The sequence below is a fragment of the Rhinolophus sinicus genome, linkage group LG04, assembly GCF_036562045.2.
Source record: "Rhinolophus sinicus isolate RSC01 linkage group LG04, ASM3656204v1, whole genome shotgun sequence".
Classification (NCBI taxonomy): Eukaryota; Metazoa; Chordata; class Mammalia; order Chiroptera; family Rhinolophidae; genus Rhinolophus; species Rhinolophus sinicus.
The window spans coordinates 170,860,735-170,878,136 of NC_133754.1; the positions used below are offsets into that span (position 1 = coordinate 170,860,735).

Genomic DNA, 17,402 nt, shown 5'->3' on the forward strand with positions numbered 1-17,402 from the left:
AAATGCCACTGAATTGCTAATTTTAAAATGGTTAATTGTATGTTCTATGAATTTCATCTCAGTTAAAAAGAAAATTGGTTCACCAAATGTGATGTGGTATTCTGGGTTGGATTCTGGAACAGAAAAAAAATGTTAGTGGAAAAACTGGTGAAATACAATAGTTTGGCCAATTTAATTAATAGTTTTTTCTTAGTTTTGAGAAATGTGCCATGGTTATGTGAGATGTAAACATGAGGGGAAGTTGGGTGATGGTTATATGGGAACACTCTACAACTTTTCTATAAATGTAATTGTTCCAAAATAAAAATTAAAAAGCCTGTTTCCCATTGGCAAAAATAGATTAGGCTGCAAAAGCAATTTTGCATGGGTAACGATGGTAACCCTCCCAATCCTCCAAATCCAGTTCAGAAACTCGAGGCATCAAGGGCTATGGTTAAAAATGATGAGAAACATTACCTTAGTCTAATAAGGAATGTTCACAATCCAGATACCACTACAGGAATGATAGAGGTGAGAAAAACTGAGGGATGACCGCAAACATTCTTCCCAGTTCTTAAATTCTGTAGTTTTAAGTCACAGTCCTTTCAGTAACTATGACTTTTCTTAGGTAGTCAAAGTTTGGTAAGAACCAAAGCCACGTGGAAAGGGAGTTCTTTCGGGAATTCATTCTTGACTACAGCCTTATGTTGGAGTAGAAGCAGATTAGAATAGATGGTAAGGCGAGCCCTCTTTAAGCAGGCTTTGAATAACAGGTTTAAGTATGGATTTAATAGGAAACAGTGAGGGACTGTAACATAGAAACGTTCCAGGAAGCGCCACTTGGCAAGCAGTACAGAGGGGAAGCTGAGATGAGGCAGGAAACTGAGCTCAAAGGAAGCCACAGGAGTCCAGATGGGACTTGAGGGCTTAGGAGAGTGGTGCTCATGGGAATTAAGAAATGTTTCTTTCGTGGAGAAGGAAAAGGCCACTGGATCTAATGACTGTTGGGGTTTATATTTGAGGAATGCTATTTATAAATCCATGATTTGAGAAATCTATGTAGGTTAGAGAGGTTAATATAGCATAAGAGTTGAGATCATGAAGATAACTACAGTGCGCCTTCATAGGCTTTAAGAGTTAATACTTGAAAGCATTTGGAAGAGAGCCAGACATATAGCAGGAACTCAATAAATGTTTGGAGTTGTTGAGCATCTAGTATGTCCAGGTTGCCCTGCAGAGCCATGGAAAGCTCTCCCGCTGTGGTTGAGGGGCAGAGCCTCCCTTGCCTGGGAAACAGCAGCATCTGCTGGTCATCCAAGGTGATGCAGGATCCCATAATTACCAAGGTCTGGCCCAGTCCACAGTTCAAAAACTATACAGGGCACGATCAGTGGGTCTTCCCCCAAAGCATACTACGAAGAAGCATGAAAGAGTAGTCATCACTTTTAACAAGAATGTTTTTTATTTGTACAAAGCACTGCAATTTTCTCAACATTCTTCACTCATTTATCAACTTTTCACTGTATTCATTACACAAATTAACAGTGTCAAACTACACCTGTCAACCTTCTTAGAGACAAAAAAGTGCTTGAAGCACTAAATGGAAAGAGAAAAAAACAAACGAAGAAAGGTCAAAAGAGATATTTTACAAACAGTTAAAGGGGATGGTTTGGCAATGGGGTGGGGGGCTAGATTCTCGAGCACCATCAGATTTCCCCTAAGATTCAGGAGGTTTACAAAATCATTTTTAAAAGACATGAAATTGGACCTAAGAAATCAGAGGAACCTGTACTTTGGGATATTAAGCAGATTATTGAAGTTTCTGGACTGACAGAAGTGAGAAAAGAAGGGAGATAATGGGAATGGGGAGCAAAGGAAAGGCAGCAGACAGACAGGAAGTGAGAAGCACAGGAGAAAGCTGTGCCGAGAAGAAATAAAGCTTGGAACTTGTCGCAAACTGGGAGAATGAAAAGCCATAGTCCTAAGTCTGGGAGATGGCCTGTAAGAGAAAACCTGGAATTTTATCCCTTCTGGGTCACAATAAATCCTAACATTGTACAGTGGAAGGCAGTGAGCTGCATCTAACACTAACCCATTTGTTTTTTTAAGCGTTAGACATTGGCACACTTGCTTGACTAATTCCACTCTACAATGCTGATTTAAAAGCGTATTTGCCCAGAGTGCAGCACACCAACAGGTGAAATGTTTGCAGGCAATATAGAAGGGGAGCCCCAAGCCAAGTGGGTCTGTAAAAACCAAAATCCAATGAATGTTGACAGTCAAAGAGATCACAGATTCCATTGTTCTCCCATAGCCTTTTAGCAGTTTCCCAAAGCTAAGCCTTTCTGACCACTCGGAATAGCTAGTATTGTCAGATACTGTACAAGCAGGCTGACCATGATCTAAGCCTCAATTTTTCCTGAGCCTTTGGCTGCCTCTGTGATTTGGAACACAGCACATGGCATGGAAGTTGTTATTTTTGGTGGGGTAAGCATGGAAGGGAACTGAGAATCAAAACCTGCCTAATCACATATAAAAATAAACAAGAGCGATCAAATTGATTGATGAAATTATCCGTTCAGGATCCCTCTTGCCAAAAAGTCATTAACCTTTAGACCAATTAAGCAAAACAGGATTCTGCTACTCAGATGCTCTGAGTCTGGGAAGTGCCGGTTTGGTCATTCGAGCCAGTTTTCATTTCGATGTTCTCAGGCTCCCCTGCCTAAGAGTGCTCTGCCCGGTAGGAAAAAGCTTCATATGAACATACACCACACTTCTGAGTGGTACCTTCCAAGGTGCCACAGTCTCCTCACCCTACTCAGTTGTCCACTTCCTCCTCTTCATTCTGTTCTTCTTCTTCCAGTCTTTCCTCGTCTTCATCATTGTCCTCATCCCTGCTCTTGTCTTGTTCTTCTGAATCTGTTTTTTTGTCTTTGTCCTTCTTCTTTTGCTCTGAAGCTTCCTTCTTGCCTTTCTGCTCCCTCCTATATGCTGCAAGGAGGAAGGAGGGGATTAGGAGGCAAGGCTGACCCAAACAGATGGCAGCAGTTGATGCCTGTGTATAACTGGAAAAGCTGAGGCACAGAAGGAAAAATGACCTGCCTAGAATGATAAGACCTGAGATGGTCCAACTGAAATGGTTCTGAATCACATCCAATACTTGCTTACTGGACTCAAGGGATCCAAGCCAGAAAGACTTAGGACCAGGTGAGCAGGTCACACAGAATGAACATCTACTTGACTGAGAAAATAAAATGGTCATTACCTTCCAGAGCTTCTTTTAACGGGGTAATGAACCGCTGGAACTCCATCTCTTCCATGGCTGAGAGCACATCACTGGCATTCAGTGTCTTGCGTTTCCCTTTCATGGCGAAGTTGTTGGCACTGAAACAAGAAAAGAAATATTAAGGGTCACCAGACTCGCCCTTGCCGCTTATGGATCAGATAGAAAAAGGAGCACCCAGGGGTAGAATGGGAAAGCCCATGTCTTAGATGCACGGATTTTTGTGACATGGTAAATCCCTTTTCCCTGTACAAGAAAGTTAAAGCAAAGTTATTTTTTGTTTTATTTGCTTCAGATCTTGCAAAAAGTGGATGAAGGCTGTGAACCTCCCTCCCCTGAGGTAGGACAGTGATTGGGGTTGTGGGCTAAAAGCCACAAACTCGGGCGCAGGGAGTCTCTTCGCGCTTCCCTTCTGTCACAGCCCACACAGCTAAGGTCTGGCTAGCTCTGCCCGCCTCACCAGGATGTGGCGTAGAGCACGAAGACGCTGGCGGCGCGGGAGATGGCGCTCCGGGCCTCCTTGGAGATGTTGACACCATCCGGGAGCTGCGAGAAGAGCGGGGGTGAGCAAAGCTACGGGCCCAGGACCTGTCTCCCCCATTGCCCGTCCGTCCGCCCCTGGCCCAACCGTCAGTCCAGCTGCTCACCGCCTCCTTGATGATTCTGGTGATGACGGCATTGGGTAGGTTGAGGTCCTCGGGCCTTTCCGCCATTGCGGCCACTGGGGCCGGCCCTCCTTCTCAGGCCTCCTCTTTAGGCAGCTACGGCGTCCAGACTTCCCGCGTCGCCACGGTCTGACCCAACGAGGCTTCCGTCCCGCCCCACGTTGCCCACATCGTGTCCCAGACGGCCCCGCGCGCGATCTGCTCCCTCCCCCAGCAGCCCCGCTTCCGCCTCAAGTCGCTGGCGCGTCCGAACGTTCCGTGCCGCGATGGTTTCGGTCCGCCGGGGCTGCCGTCTGGCCCCACTGACACTCGGCGTCCCTTCCCCAGCTCGTTTGTCCGCTTCACGCCACCACCACGTCTGTAGCTTTTTCACCAAATTAAGTAGGGCTCACTGGGGCTTCCGTCCCTTCCGCAGGGTACCGTGCGCCGCTGCCTAGCGACAGCGCAGCCTTCCGGCTAGCTTGGGAGACGAAGGCGAGGACGGAGCGGGCGGAGCGGGGCCCCTGGGGACGGGAGGCGGGGCCTGGTGGGAGGGGCTCACAGGCCTCATCACGGCTCCGCGAGGAGCAAGATTTTCCCAGTGGGCTTCGGCGTCCCAGCGGTGTGGCCTCTGCTTTGACTCCGCGGAACCGCCACCCTCCGAGGCCGAGTTCTCCCGCTCCCCTTTTCCGGAACGAAGCGGGGAGTCTCTTTTTTCAACTCTCACCGGAGCTGATGTCCATTCTTAATCATGACACCCCTCCCAACTTGGTAATAATAGTACTAAGGATAACTGCTACCTAGAATTTTTGAAGGCAGACTATTTTGCCAGCGCAGGGGCAATGCTGGCAACATAAAGGTGGGCATGACTAGACCTTGGGGCATTGTCAATTCGGGCTGGTCAGGTAAGGAAAGGTCGATAAACAGCCGATTGTAAGAATAATGGAACATCACATTCCTATTCAAAAACAAACCCTGTTAAAATTGTGTTTTTTTAGTTGATTAAATTGTTCATAAAACATCTTTCTCAGTCAAAAACATTACCACAGCTTTACAGTGGCTTTTTAAGTTATATCATTTTCATGTTATGTATGTAGAAATTGTCCTCACTCCTGAGTACTAATGCTTTTTTTTCCTGAAAGAGATCCCAAGTCACCCTTTCGTTTTCCTGCTTTTGATAATGAGTATAGAGAAATATTTCCCTATTATGAGAAAAGCAACAGGAATTTGAGGATAAATGGTAACTGAAACTGCTTCAGTTAGAAACTGTAGGGTCTGGTGGGAAAACTCTCCACTTGGATGGGACAGACCTGGTTTAAAGCTGTCAGATGCTCAGTTTCAGTCAATTGCTGTCTAGTTGAAATTGCGCCCCCTCTGTGTTGTCAGATATTTTGATTGCTCAAAGGAGCCAGAAATCTGGACAGTATGAATTATTTCCATTTTAAAATAATGGCCCAAAGTGAAGACTAAATGAAACAAGACACAGACCAGGTGCAATCCCAGACCAATATTTTGCTACCTTTGGTCTAAATTATAAGCTCTTTAGAAGAGAGACTTATTTTGTTTCTGTTGTTTTCCATGCTTATACAGGTTTCCTCACATTTGGTAGTCAGTAGTAAACATCTTGGATAAAAGAAAGTAGAAATGGGCACTGTCCTTAAAAAGTTGTGAGGGACCAGGTGGTAATGATTGCCTAAAACATTTTTAGAGAGAGAAAGATGATAGTATTTATTGAGCGCCTATTATATTGTCACACATTAAAAGTACATGATCTCATTTAATCCTTCTACAATCCTACTTAGGGATTCCTTGTCCTCTTTATATGAGGAAACAGGCTAAGAGGTTAAGTCACTTGTCGGAGACCATACAGACAGTAAATGAAAAGCCAATGGCCTCTGATGCAACTACAAGTCTACTGATTTGCTGTTTGAGCAAACCCATTAATTTCCGGTGGGTAGCTGCCTGTATGAAAATTGGTGCATTTGAAAAGTGAAGCATATGGCTTTCAAAGTTTTGAGCCATGTAAAAGCACTTCTGTGACTACATTAGTTGTGATTTGATAAGGCTTTTTGGAGATGGTATCATTTCCTTCGTGATTAATGCAGGGGAAAAGGAAAGGATGCTGATATTTATTCTGAACTGTATACCACACCTTTTAATATCCATTAACTAATTTTTTGTAATGACCCTGTGAAATAGGCTTATCTTCATTTTGCAGATGAGGAAACTGAGGCTCAGATTAACGAATCTTTTAAATGGTGAATTAGGAGACCTTCTAAAGTCAGTCTGCTCCCAAACTCTTAACACTCTACTTCATGCTGAGATGTTTTCATACTTGCTTGTTACCCTATTCTTAATTATTTTGTGACCACCATTTACCTATATGGACTCAATAGAAATATTTTATACTTTTGAGTCCAAATTAAAATCTGGACTGCATGGCTAGTATATAATACTCCCTAATTATGTGGTTACTGTCTCTCCAGAGGACTAGAAAGCTGCAACGCTGGCTTTTGTCCTAAACCATTCATAACTATGGACTTGCCAGATGAGAGCCAGTGGGATGAAACCACCTGTAACTTGGCTGTTTGTCAGCATCCACAATGCTGGGCAACTATCCGCCGAATTGAGAGGGGCCACCCTCGAATCCTGGGCTCACCCTGCAGCGCTCCTCTGGATGCTAATGGTGAGTTAGCCAACCCTTGTCTCTTTCCTTACAAGCTCTCTGAACTGTTTCCATTTGGTTCCTTTTTGGCATGTTACATGTTTTCTTCTGGTCTGCTTTCTCAGACACATTCCCAGTGCTCACCGTTGTAAACATCTCAGATTCCTGCTTTCCGGCCAAGAGACGTGCTCATCATTATTTATCAGGATTTACCTTCACTAAGCCTCACTCTTTATTGTCTCAGGGGTCAAAACTGGACTCCAAATTTCAAGGCAGGTAAATTATCATGGAATCTTCTTTTAAGGGCCTATTGTCTCAAAATTTGGGGTTGACTTCCTTTATGCATGTAGTAGACTTTGAGAAAGCTGGATTAAAAGTAAAGCATCAATTCAATTAAAGAAGTGGCAAATAAGCAATTGGAAACTAAAAGAAAGCATTCTTATTTGTGTTCTAGGAATTGGTTAAAATGGGAGTTGTATTAGTTTGCTTTGTTACCTTAACAAAGTACCACAGACTGGGTATCTTAAACAACAGAAATTAATTTTGTCAAAATTCTGGAGGCTACAAATCCAAGATTAAGGTGTTGGCAGAGCTGTTTTCCTCTGAGCCCTCCTTGGCTTGTAGGTGGCCTTCTTCTCTTTATGTCTTAACATGGTCTTCCCTTTGTGTGTGCCCATGTCCTAATCTTCTCTTCTTACATGTACATCAGTCATACTGGATGGGGGCCCACCTGTAGCACTTCATTTTACCTTAATTACCTCCAAATACAGTCAAAATCTGAAGTACGGGGGTTAGGACATCAGCAAATGACTTTGCAGACACAATTCAGCCCATATCAGGGAATATCTATCTCATCAACTTCTATAGGTTATCAGAAAACTGTCTACGGATGCTGTCTTTCTTTTATTTTTAGGTATGAAACTATTTGTGAACTCCTGAAGTCATGGCTTTTCCTTTTTAATCTCCTACAAAATATAGTCACCCAATTGGTGTTTTCTGATATATGAAACTAAGATATCTGTGGAAAACTTAGACTTTTAAAATATGAAGACCTTGTTTGGAATCAAAGCACTAGTGGTAGCCCTTGTAGAGGTTTCTTGTTTCCTGTTCGATTTAAGGAATCCCTGGATGATTTCTCTTAGGCTAAAGAGTATAGGAGAGGGTAGGACTACTTTCAGTTTCTCTAGGGCTTGAGGTGAGCCCTGGGAGAGAGAGAAAGATGGTTTCTCCCAGTCAGGGTCTCTGAAGGTGAAGACCATGGCATCATTTTTTTTTTTTTTTTTTTAAGATTTTATTGGGAAAGGGGAACAGGACTTTATTGGGGAACAGTGTGTACTTCCAGGCCTTTTTTCCAAGTCAAGTTGTCCTTTCAATCTTAGTTGTGGAGGGCGCAGCTCAGCTCCAGCTCCAGTTGCCGTTTTCTAGTTGCAGGGGGCGCAGCCCACCATCCCTTGCGGGAGTCGAACCGGCAACCTTGTGGTTGAGAGGACACACTCCAACCAACTGAGCCATCCGGGAGCTCAGCGGCAGCTCAGCTCAATGTGCCATGTTCAATCTTAGTTGCAGGGGGCACAGCCCACCATCCCTTGCGCGACTCGAGGAGTTGAACCGGCAACCTTGTGGTTGAGAGCCCACTGGCCCATGTGGGAATCGACTGGCAGCCTTCGGAGTTAGGAGCATGGAGCTCTAACCACCTGAGCCACCGGCAGGCCCCATGGCATTATTTTTTAGTCACTCATTGAATTACCAGATATGTCGTAGTGGGGGCCACCTTGCTCTCCACTGGAGACACAGTGGTAAACAAGATAACAGCCCTTACCCTCAAGGGGCTTTCAGCCTAGTCGGGGAGGTAAATAATCGTTCATTGTGATGAGTGTGGTGAGAAGAGTGCCCACCCAGGTGTGTGGAGGCACCCAGGGCACTGTCTTCTGTATAGGTGGCATCTATGCCTACACCTGGCATTAGAGCAGTTTAGTGAAGAGGGGGTTGCAGGTGGGAGGTAGAAAGGAAGTGACTTCTAGACTACAGAACTAGCACATGCAAGATCCAGGAGGCAAGAGGAAATTCTTTAGGTGTCAGAAACACACCGTGTTTCCCCGAAGATAAGGAAAAGAAACCCTAGCATGAATTTTCAGGATGACATCCCCTGCACATAAGCCCTAATGTGTCTTTTGGAGCAAACCTTAGTGTAAGATCCCGTCTTGTTTTCAGGGAAACACGATGGTTCAGTGTGTTTGGAACATGGACCAGGAATTAGAGAGTGGTCAGAGATGAGGCTGGAGGAGCTGGAGTAAAAAGCAGGGGCCTAAAAAAAAAAAAAAGCAGGGGCCTAAAAAAAAAAAAAGCAGGGGCCTAAATCATGTAGGGCTTCATAAATCAGGCTAAGGAGTTGGGTCTCTATCTTATGCTTCTTTGCGATGGTCATTCATTTATACATTTAACATGTTTTTTTTTTGTTGTTATAAATTTTATTGGGGAATATTGGGGAACAGTGTGTTTCTCCAGGGCCCATCAGCTCCAAGCCGTTGTCCTTCAATGTAGTTGTGGAGGGCGCAGCTCAGCTCCAAGTGCAGTTGCTGTTTTCAATCGTAGTTGCAGGGGGTCACAGCCCACCCTCCCATGCGGGAATTGAACCAGCAACCTTGTTGTTGAGAGCTTGTGCTCTAATCTACCGAGCCATCTGGCCTCCCCTCCAGAAGCTCAGTGGCAGCTCGTTGTCTTCAATTTAGTTGTGGAGGGCACAGCATACTGGCCCTTGTGGGAATCGAACCGGCAACCCTTTTGTTCAGAGCTCGCGCTCTAACCAGCTGAGCCATCCAGCTGCCCCTTAACATGTTTTTTTTTTTTTTTTTTTTAAATAAATAAAATAGCAAGTGATATAAAAATATAAGGGGACAATATTATTTTATTGTGGTAAATATACATAACATAAAATTTACAATTTTAACCATTTCTAAGGGTACACTTTAGTGACATTAAGTACATTCGCAATGTTGTGCAACCATCACCATTATCCATTTCTAGAACTTTTTCATCTCTCAAACAGACTCTGTACCCATTAAACAATAACCCCTCATTCCGCCCTCCCTCAAGCTCCTGATAATTTCTATTATATTTTCTGTCTATGAATTTGCCTGGTTTAGGTACCTCATCTAAGTGGAATCATACAATATTTGTCCTTTTGTGTACGGCTTATTTCACCTAGCATAATGTTTGCAAGGTTTATCTATGTTGTAGCAGGTATCAGAATTTCGCTACTTTTAAGGCTGAGAAATATTCCTTTGTATATACCACATTTTGTTTGTTTAACATGTTTTTGAACATCTACATCGAAGGGACTTATGATTCTATTGATGTGATGTAACTATCGGTAGTTGGAGAGAGAGAGAGAGACAGGCGTGAATTAATTTTGATGCAACAAATAGTTTTAAAGTGTTTGCAATATGCAGTGTCTGTTTGGGAGCTGTTCCAGGAAAAACAAACAAACAAAACTTAAGGAGCTGGCGAGACCCTCCATTCATTTGATAAGTCTTAAGCCCAAGGCTTTCTGTAGATAAGTAGAAGGCTTTTCCTCACAGCACTAACTTTATCACCCCAAGGAGTCTTTTGTGTCTCTGATGCATGTTTGGAAACTCTCATTTTTTAGACCTTGGATGGATTTACCCGACAAAGATTTGATCAACCATGCGAATAGACCTCCCAACATAAGTCACAGATTGAAAAAGGTACTTCCTCAGCATTTTTTTCTTTACTAGCAGGAATAAAATATTTGCCTTTATTTGGCATTCTTCCTTGGAATGACTGCAATCTGAACAATGGTGACGATCATACTGATGATGACAACTATCTAGCATTGGGCCCTTACTATATGCTAGGCTCCGTGCTAATGGCTTTACATGCTATACTGTTTCCAGAAATCCCAGACACAGGTGGGTTTGATTTATGGCAGTTTGGCATAGGTGAGAATTCTGTCTCGATCCTACATAGAATGAGTTCAGTTACTATTAGGTTGGTGCAAAAGTAATTGCAGTTTAAAAGGTTAAAAATAATTGTGAAAACGCAATTACTTTTGCACCAACCTAATAAGTACACACTGTCATCTCATAATAAAGGAAATTAGAATGCTGGAAAGTCAGACCTAAATTGGGCCTTAAGGTCATCTACTCCAATGACTTTCAAACATTTTTGGTTATGACCTATAGTAACAAATTTTATAACAAAAGTATCATGGAACAATTCTTAACTATGTGTGATGTGCTCTGATTATTTTCTTTCCTATTCTATTTTATTCTATTTCATTTCTAAACAGTGTAGGCTGCAATTCACACATTTTGATTTCATGACCCATGAATAACTTGCAATTATAGTTTGAATAACATTACTATGGTCTATCGCATACATTTTATGGTTGAAGAAACTGAGGCCCAGATAGGAAGTGATTTCCTAAAGCACATAGCTAGTTAGGGGCAGAGCTAAATTAGAGTTTAGGAAGAAAAACCCATCTACTTATCTACAATAAAAGATTCTCTATCTGCAGTCCCACTATCGAGGCCTTTTATTTTTGTCATGAGATGCTTCATTTTTCAGTGTCCTGTGGTGGAGAGAGTGTAAGAGAGTAAGAGAGGGTAGATGGTTTTGAATGGATGAATGAACAAAGCACTTACCTCTTTGGCCACTGCAGAAAAAGAGGGTTGGATTAAATTAGTTTAATTATTTGAATAGATAATACATGCACATGGTTCTAAACTCAAACAGCGTAAAAGGGTTTAGTGTGCAAAGAAGTACCCGTTTCCCCAGGCCAATCAGTTCATTTTCATGGGGACAACCTTATTTTTAAACACCGTCCTTTTCCTACTAGAGATATAGACTAGAAGGTTTACTGGAACACCAGTGTTCTAGTATCTTAAATAGCTAAAGTTAGAAGAGTTAAGGCTTTAACTTTTATGGAGATGCCTATAATTGTGGACAGGTTGTAAAAGTAGAAAACTGGCTTCTCTCTCTATCAATTACCTCCCTGCTCCCAAATTGTATTATCTCCAGACGGTCTGTCTTTGGAGTGGAGTGGGCAGAATGAGTAATGTTCCCTTAGGGGAGCCCTGAGGTACCCTGATATGAGATGGGGTTGGTTGTTGCTAAATGCCACCCTAATGTCATAGGGAGGCAGTGGAGACTATTCACTTACAACTGCTCCCTCTTACAGTACCTATACTGATACATGGTTTCCTGAGGGAATGTTATGACGATGTTTTGGGCATGGAAAATGTCTTTTCATCATCTTGTGGGACATCACACCCTTTCAGTTCGTATGATAATTCAGTCCTTAGTCTGGTACTGAATGCCATCAAGGAGCTGGTACCTGCAAGCCATACATAGGCTCTACATTTTTCTCTTAGCTTCCAGTGCTGAATTTGAATGAGACACAACTTCCCTGCCCTCAGGATATCAGAAATAAGGTTGTAATCTGGATCCCAGGAGAACCGGAGAAGCATATGAGGTGAATATCATGTCTAGAACTTAGAAATCTTCAACTCTTACGTTCTGTAAATTCCTGCTGTCCTCTGCAGGCCTCCTTTTTGTGATCTCCTTTGTAGCATCTCACTGTAAGTAGCAGGAGGCCAAGCAGCGAAGGTCACATTCGCTTGCTTCTGCCTCTTGCTACACTGTAATTCTGTTTTAATGCACTGGAGATTCATGTCCTGGGACTTCCCTACATCAAATTTCACATGGCAGTAAATAGCATACAAGATAGAGCCCAGTGTATTTGTGAGGTTTGATTAAGAAACAAATGCTGGTCTGACTATTAGTTTATCTTATAAGCCATCAGCAACGAGTGACAAAGTTTTCAGTAAAGAACATGAATCTTTGGTCTCAACCCCAAGGCCAAGTACAGTGGCACAAAACGAATAGCATGTAGAGCTTGTGTACAAAGCAGAACATGACAAAGGTGAAGTCTTGCTAATATTGAGAACCTGTGGAAGAATGTAGTTTTTCTTTTGTGACCGCTGAGGCTTTCAGATTCTGTTAAGTGACTGTTGAGAGATGATGAAACTTATGAAGTCCTTTTTATTTCATTTTCTTTTTTAATGATCCTGTGAATCCTTTTTATAGATGCATTTTTTTGATTGTGTATATGGTGTAAACAAACAAAAAAACCTAAGGGTTTATTTTCTTTCATGTTTAGGGAGCCCAGATATAGGTGGGCCAGAGCTAGTACGTGAGGCCCATGAGGTAATCAGAAACCAGAGTTCCTTCTGGATTTCTGGGTCATCACCCTTAGCCATGGCTTCCATCTTCTAAGGTGCTTCATGAGGCCTTTTAAGGTCTAAGTGACTGCTAGGGCTCTAGCCATCATATCCATGTTCCAGGGAAAATGGAGGAAGATGACAGAGCAAAAATACCTCCTTATGCTAAGCAGTGGGAATTCAGTGGAGAGCCAAATAGACTGGGTTCCTGTCCTCCTGGGGTCTTACGCTGGTGGGGGATTCAGACATTGCAAACATCACCACACCTAAGTGTATAATTATTAATTTGGATTAATGCTAGGAAAGTAAATAACTGGATTGCATGAGAGAATGGTGCAAATCTAATTCAGATGTGAGGGTGGGGGTCTTGTTTTCAGCAGCCTCTAGGTAGCAGGTACAGCTGGGCTCCCAATGGCCACCTTTGAATACTGAATACAGGATAGAAATTTTCATGGCCATCATTCACGAATATTCTTGGTGCTTTTGTTTGAGATGTCTGGGAATAAGTTGTGGTTATTCTTATTTCAAGTCCAGCTGAGAGGAAATATATTGTTCCCAGCCAGGATGGGAAGAAGAAAAGAAAGACAGCTACAGTAAGTTGGATGTTTCGGTCAAAGCTTTATAATGTTACTTTGGAGAGTTTATTTTTGTTTTCCTTTCAGATATGTTTCCCCTTCCCCTATTCTCTCTTTAAATGAATGAAATCTGCAAAAGAAAACCCCTCTTAGGAAATAATTCCCAAACCGTTTTCGATTCAGGGACACTTTTTCCTTACCTCCTCCCTGTAGGAAGGTGAAGAGCACCTTGAAGAGATGTGAGGAGGAACAGTTGGGTGTTCAGGGGGAATTTTTGGTCACTTAAAAACTAATTCCCAGTGTGATGGACATAGAATTTCAATGGACTAGGAGTTAAAATAGAGCTGGGCTTCTAACTCGAATTCTACCATTTATTGGGTAAATGTAGCCGTGGATGAGTCACAGAGTTGGGAGGTTGCTACATCCATGAGGATAGTGTCTTGGTCCGTTTTGTTCATTGCTGAATCCCAGCCCAGCCCCAACCCTGTGCCTGACATGTTGTTGGCTAATACATATTTGTTCAGTGAATAAATTAATAACCAAAGAAAGAAATAAATTAATAAAACAAAGAAACAAAACGACTCATCCCCGTGTGATCTGAATTCAACAATAGAGTTGGGGAGCCAGAGAGGGAAAGATGTGGTGGCCCTCATAGTGCAGATTGGGGAGCGGGCTGCTGCTGGAGTCGGTCTGGAAACACGGAGCTTCACGTGCCCCGGTTGTGTGGGATGGGAAGTGGCACTGAAGAGAGTGCTCCAGGGACTTCTTCCCACCGTTTCTCTTCCAGAAAGACAAGCCACCTCTGGTTCTCTCTGGAAAGCAGAACACAGAAACACAGTTGAGACCTTCAGGGAAAATAGCACCTCCCTCCTTCCCAGTACACTTGTTTGAGCAACTAAGTTCAGAATTCATACCTTTCTGGAACCAGTTTGACATGTTACCTCAGGAGCTCCTGAACGAGTAAGTATCATGTAAGCCTGTTTTTCTGAGAAGGGTCTAAGCAGTGTGCTCTTTCGGAGTAGGGAGGGGAGAAAACCGCTACCCTACTTGTTCCCTGAGTTCTTAGACTTCCCAATAGGCACCGGTGACAATCATCACCACCATTTTTCAAGTGCTTACCATCAGCCGTGCCCTGTGCTAAATAAGCACATTACATATGTTCTCACATTTAAACCTCCGCTAGGAGCTAGACCCAATTACGCACCTCTTTTTATAGATGAGTTATGGATAAGTGGGAGGCAGAATGGATATGTGGTTTGGAGTGAGACAACCTTTGCATTTTGTATCGAAACTTACTGGTTTTATGATTTTTAGTAATGTATTTAGTCTCTTTAAGCTTCATTTTCCTCATTTGCAAAATGGGGACAATAGTACATGTCCGCAGGGTGTTGTAAGGATTCAGCCGCAGAGAGCACGGGGGCCTGACAGATAGTAAACACTGAATCCACACGCTATAGTGATCATAGCTGCTGCTGAATGAGCACTTGTTGGCACAGGCCTTTTAGGCCCAAAGTGGCTAGTTCTTCAAATCTGGAGCTGTTTTCATCTTTCTCCTCAGCTATTCTCCAAGAAGAGCTGTCTGTGATTGTCTGTCTGTCTCTGTCCTCTTCAGTCTTTTGTCAGGTGCAGGGAAAACCACTCCTTGTCCAGAGATGAAGACACAATTGGCCATGATGAAAAAGAAAGCTCCTCTGGAAAAGAGCCGACCTGACAGTGCCATTTCTGCTAAGATGTTTTTATCTGCCCACCGCCTCACCCTGCAAGTAAGAGCTGGGGAGCCTCAGAGCAAGGTGTCTACGTGCAAACCCAAACTCATCTCTCTTCAAGGCGGGAACAGCTGACTATTTCTTCTTTCCCTTCTATCCTACCACTCTGGTCCCACGCCCCACAGAAGAGCAGGGCTATATGTAGGTGAAAGCAAATGATGGGGAGGGGTTTGAGGAGAGCAATGCTCTCTATGTCTTCTGTACTTCATTTCCTACACTTCTCCCCTCTCCAGAACCCCTGGTATGATGCTGCACACACCGGGTCCTCTAGAAGTGCGTGTTGACTAGATGGATAAATGCATTGGGGGGATACATTTTGGGAAAGGCAAAGACCTTTCCCAACGGTAGAGCTTTCCTTCTTCTATTTCTCCAGAGACCAGCATTGAGACATCCTGAACATTTGAAGAAAGTATGTTATAACCTGAAGACAGCAGGTAGGTTTTCTGGTATGGCCACATCTCTAGGCACCACTCCCCCTCAGCCCACAGCTCTCATACTTGATCTTCGTCTCAGTTCAGTGGGGTCACATGTAGAACTCGGAAACTGCAATTTCAAGAAGCAGCAGCCCCCTCCTCTGCCCATCAGCCTGGCTTGGTCCTGACCAGGGAGAGAGTGTCACCGCTGTGGAGCAGGGCCCCACGAGCAGCCCCGGGGAGGGTGGGAGCTGTCGGAGAAGAGGACTGAGCTGGCTGTCTGGTCACCAGGTCATAGGAAGCAGCAACAGCAGCAGTGGCAGCAGCAGAGGCAGGCGAAGACACCTACTAAGAAGCAGGTAGGGCAGCAGTGAGGGGACCGCTAGGACTTGCTGGGACTAGGACAAGCGGATGCAGCCTGGCACGGGAAGGGATGTATGAGGTGGAATTCTCGCTGTTCTCTCTGGTTATAGATACAAAGTTCCTGTCTGGTTATAGACGTTAACTTCCTTCTTTTAGACTCGTTTGAAAAGTTTTCTTCATTTCTTCATTTCCAAAAGTGCTAATTCAGTTCTTCCTTGTGTGGGCTTCAGGAGGCTAAAAAGAAATCCAAGAGTGATCCAGGGGGCCAGCGCACTTCACTTAAACGTTTCGGTGCTGTGATTTCTGACCCATGCCCTGGTAAGGAGAATATGGGTGGGAATATCTGGCAGAATCCCAGGATGTATCTGAGGGCAGGGAACGCTGAACATGTTTGCCATTTGGGGACCTGCCTTGTCAGAATTCTCCTTGGAGGGCTTCGGTTTGGCTGACCTACCATGCATGCATCATTCTCCCATCAAATATTTACTAAGCAAGCAAGCTAGGCCAGATGTCTGTCTCACATGCGATTTGAGAGAGGCTCACAAGCATGAATCCGAGCCGTTTTTCCTCAGGTCCTGCTTTAGAAAAGGCAGAGGGGTTTGAGCAGGACGATCAAGCTCAGGTTACTGACGAGAGACCCCCGAAGGCCCGTTGGCCGGTTAGGCAGCGGGGAGCCGGGTCCCCTCACAGGAGCCCCAAGAGTTCTAAGGAAGCATAGTCCAGGGCCCTCCACTCGTCCGTCTCTGCAGCCTCAGGTTGTGACCACCACGTTATCGAGCCCCGTGTAGGAGGCAGGTAGCCAGTTCTTGGCGGGTGATCCTTTTCCTTCAGTGTTCATGCCTTTTTGGAGTCCTTATCTCAGCTGAGCTAGATAAAGGCTACACTTACCCGGGTCCCTCTGACGTTTCTCAGCTTGAGTGCAGAATGGGAGGGAAGGTGGGAGAAAGAATTTCCCCTAACCCTTAGAAAATTCTTCTGCCCTACTCAGACTGGACACTGCTGACTGTATTGTGAAAATGACTGTTTAATCATCAGAATTCACTCTGTAACCCTGGGGGGCACTGGGAGGGCTTAGGCGAGGTATTTCCTGGGAAGGAGGCTGCTCTCTTGGTTTATGTCCCATCCCCCTGAGCTCTCTGATACTAATGGTGTCCTCTAACTCGAAGATCTAAGAAGGCTCCCGACCTTCACATGGGAGGTAGACAGAACCAGGTCTGGGGCCCAGGGTGGGAGGTGACTTGTTCCAGGTTATCACCCCATCCAGGGTGATCTGCACTCCCCTGAATTCCACTGCAGTTCCACTCTTCCTGATGCCTCCAATAGGAGTTTTGCTTGGGGGACTGGAATGTCCCTTTGAATCATGTTCTTAGAGCAGTGGCCTGTCCTCACGGAGTTGAGAAAGGCATTATGGAAGAGATGATTTTTGCATTAGATCTTGAATATGTGTGAGAGTTTTCCTGACATGGAGGGGA

At 44.1% G+C, this 17,402-nt stretch overlaps 2 protein-coding genes across 7 annotated transcripts in view; one reads left to right on the plus strand and one right to left on the minus strand.

Moving 5' to 3' along the window:
- Positions 1-1,418: 1,418 nt before the first annotated feature.
- On the minus strand, positions 1,419-4,131 carry POLE3 (DNA polymerase epsilon 3, accessory subunit). The gene is made up of 4 exons (XM_019754601.2): positions 3,910-4,131; positions 3,723-3,808; positions 3,245-3,363; positions 1,419-2,970 (listed from the first exon to the last, which is right to left on the minus strand). Exons 1-4 carry the CDS (start codon positions 3,973-3,975, stop codon positions 2,798-2,800), a joined length of 444 nt encoding a protein of 147 aa, XP_019610160.1. The 5' UTR covers positions 3,976-4,131; the 3' UTR covers positions 1,419-2,797.
- A 12-nt stretch (positions 4,132-4,143) lies between these two features.
- Positions 4,144-17,402, plus strand: part of LG04H9orf43 (linkage group 04 C9orf43 homolog) — a 29,601-nt gene continuing 16,342 nt past the window's right edge. For 2 of the 6 annotated variants that reach the window (XM_019754599.2, XM_019754595.2), the window contains exons 1-11: positions 4,427-4,677; positions 6,393-6,592; positions 6,697-6,847; positions 10,218-10,296; positions 11,965-12,065; positions 13,343-13,406; positions 14,176-14,348; positions 15,001-15,151; positions 15,528-15,588; positions 15,859-15,926; positions 16,161-16,248. In XM_019754599.2, coding sequence (XP_019610158.2) covers positions 6,442-6,592; positions 6,697-6,847; positions 10,218-10,296; positions 11,965-12,065; positions 13,343-13,406; positions 14,176-14,348; positions 15,001-15,151; positions 15,528-15,588; positions 15,859-15,926; positions 16,161-16,248 — 1,087 coding nt within the window. In that variant the 5' untranslated portion in view covers positions 4,427-4,677; positions 6,393-6,441. Of the gene's footprint in view, positions 4,284-4,426; positions 4,812-6,392; positions 6,593-6,696; positions 6,848-10,217; positions 10,297-11,964; positions 12,066-13,342; positions 13,407-14,175; positions 14,349-15,000; positions 15,152-15,527; positions 15,589-15,858; positions 15,927-16,160; positions 16,249-17,402 lie in introns of those variants that run through there. The other 4 variants (XM_019754596.2, XM_019754597.2, XM_019754600.2 and 1 more) reach the window with 4 other exon arrangements.

Coding starts and splice junctions, on each gene's coding strand:
- POLE3 (XM_019754601.2), bottom strand. CDS start 3,975: ATGGCGGAAAGGCCCGAGGACCTCAACCTACCCAATGCCGTCATCACC. Junction 3,364..3,722: donor GTGCTCTACGCCACATCCTG/GTGAGGCGGGCA, acceptor TTCTTGTTTCAG/TGCCAACAACTTCGCCATGA. Junction 2,971..3,244: donor GTTAAAAGAAGCTCTGGAAG/GTAATGACCATT, acceptor TCCTCCTTGCAG/CATATAGGAGGGAGCAGAAA.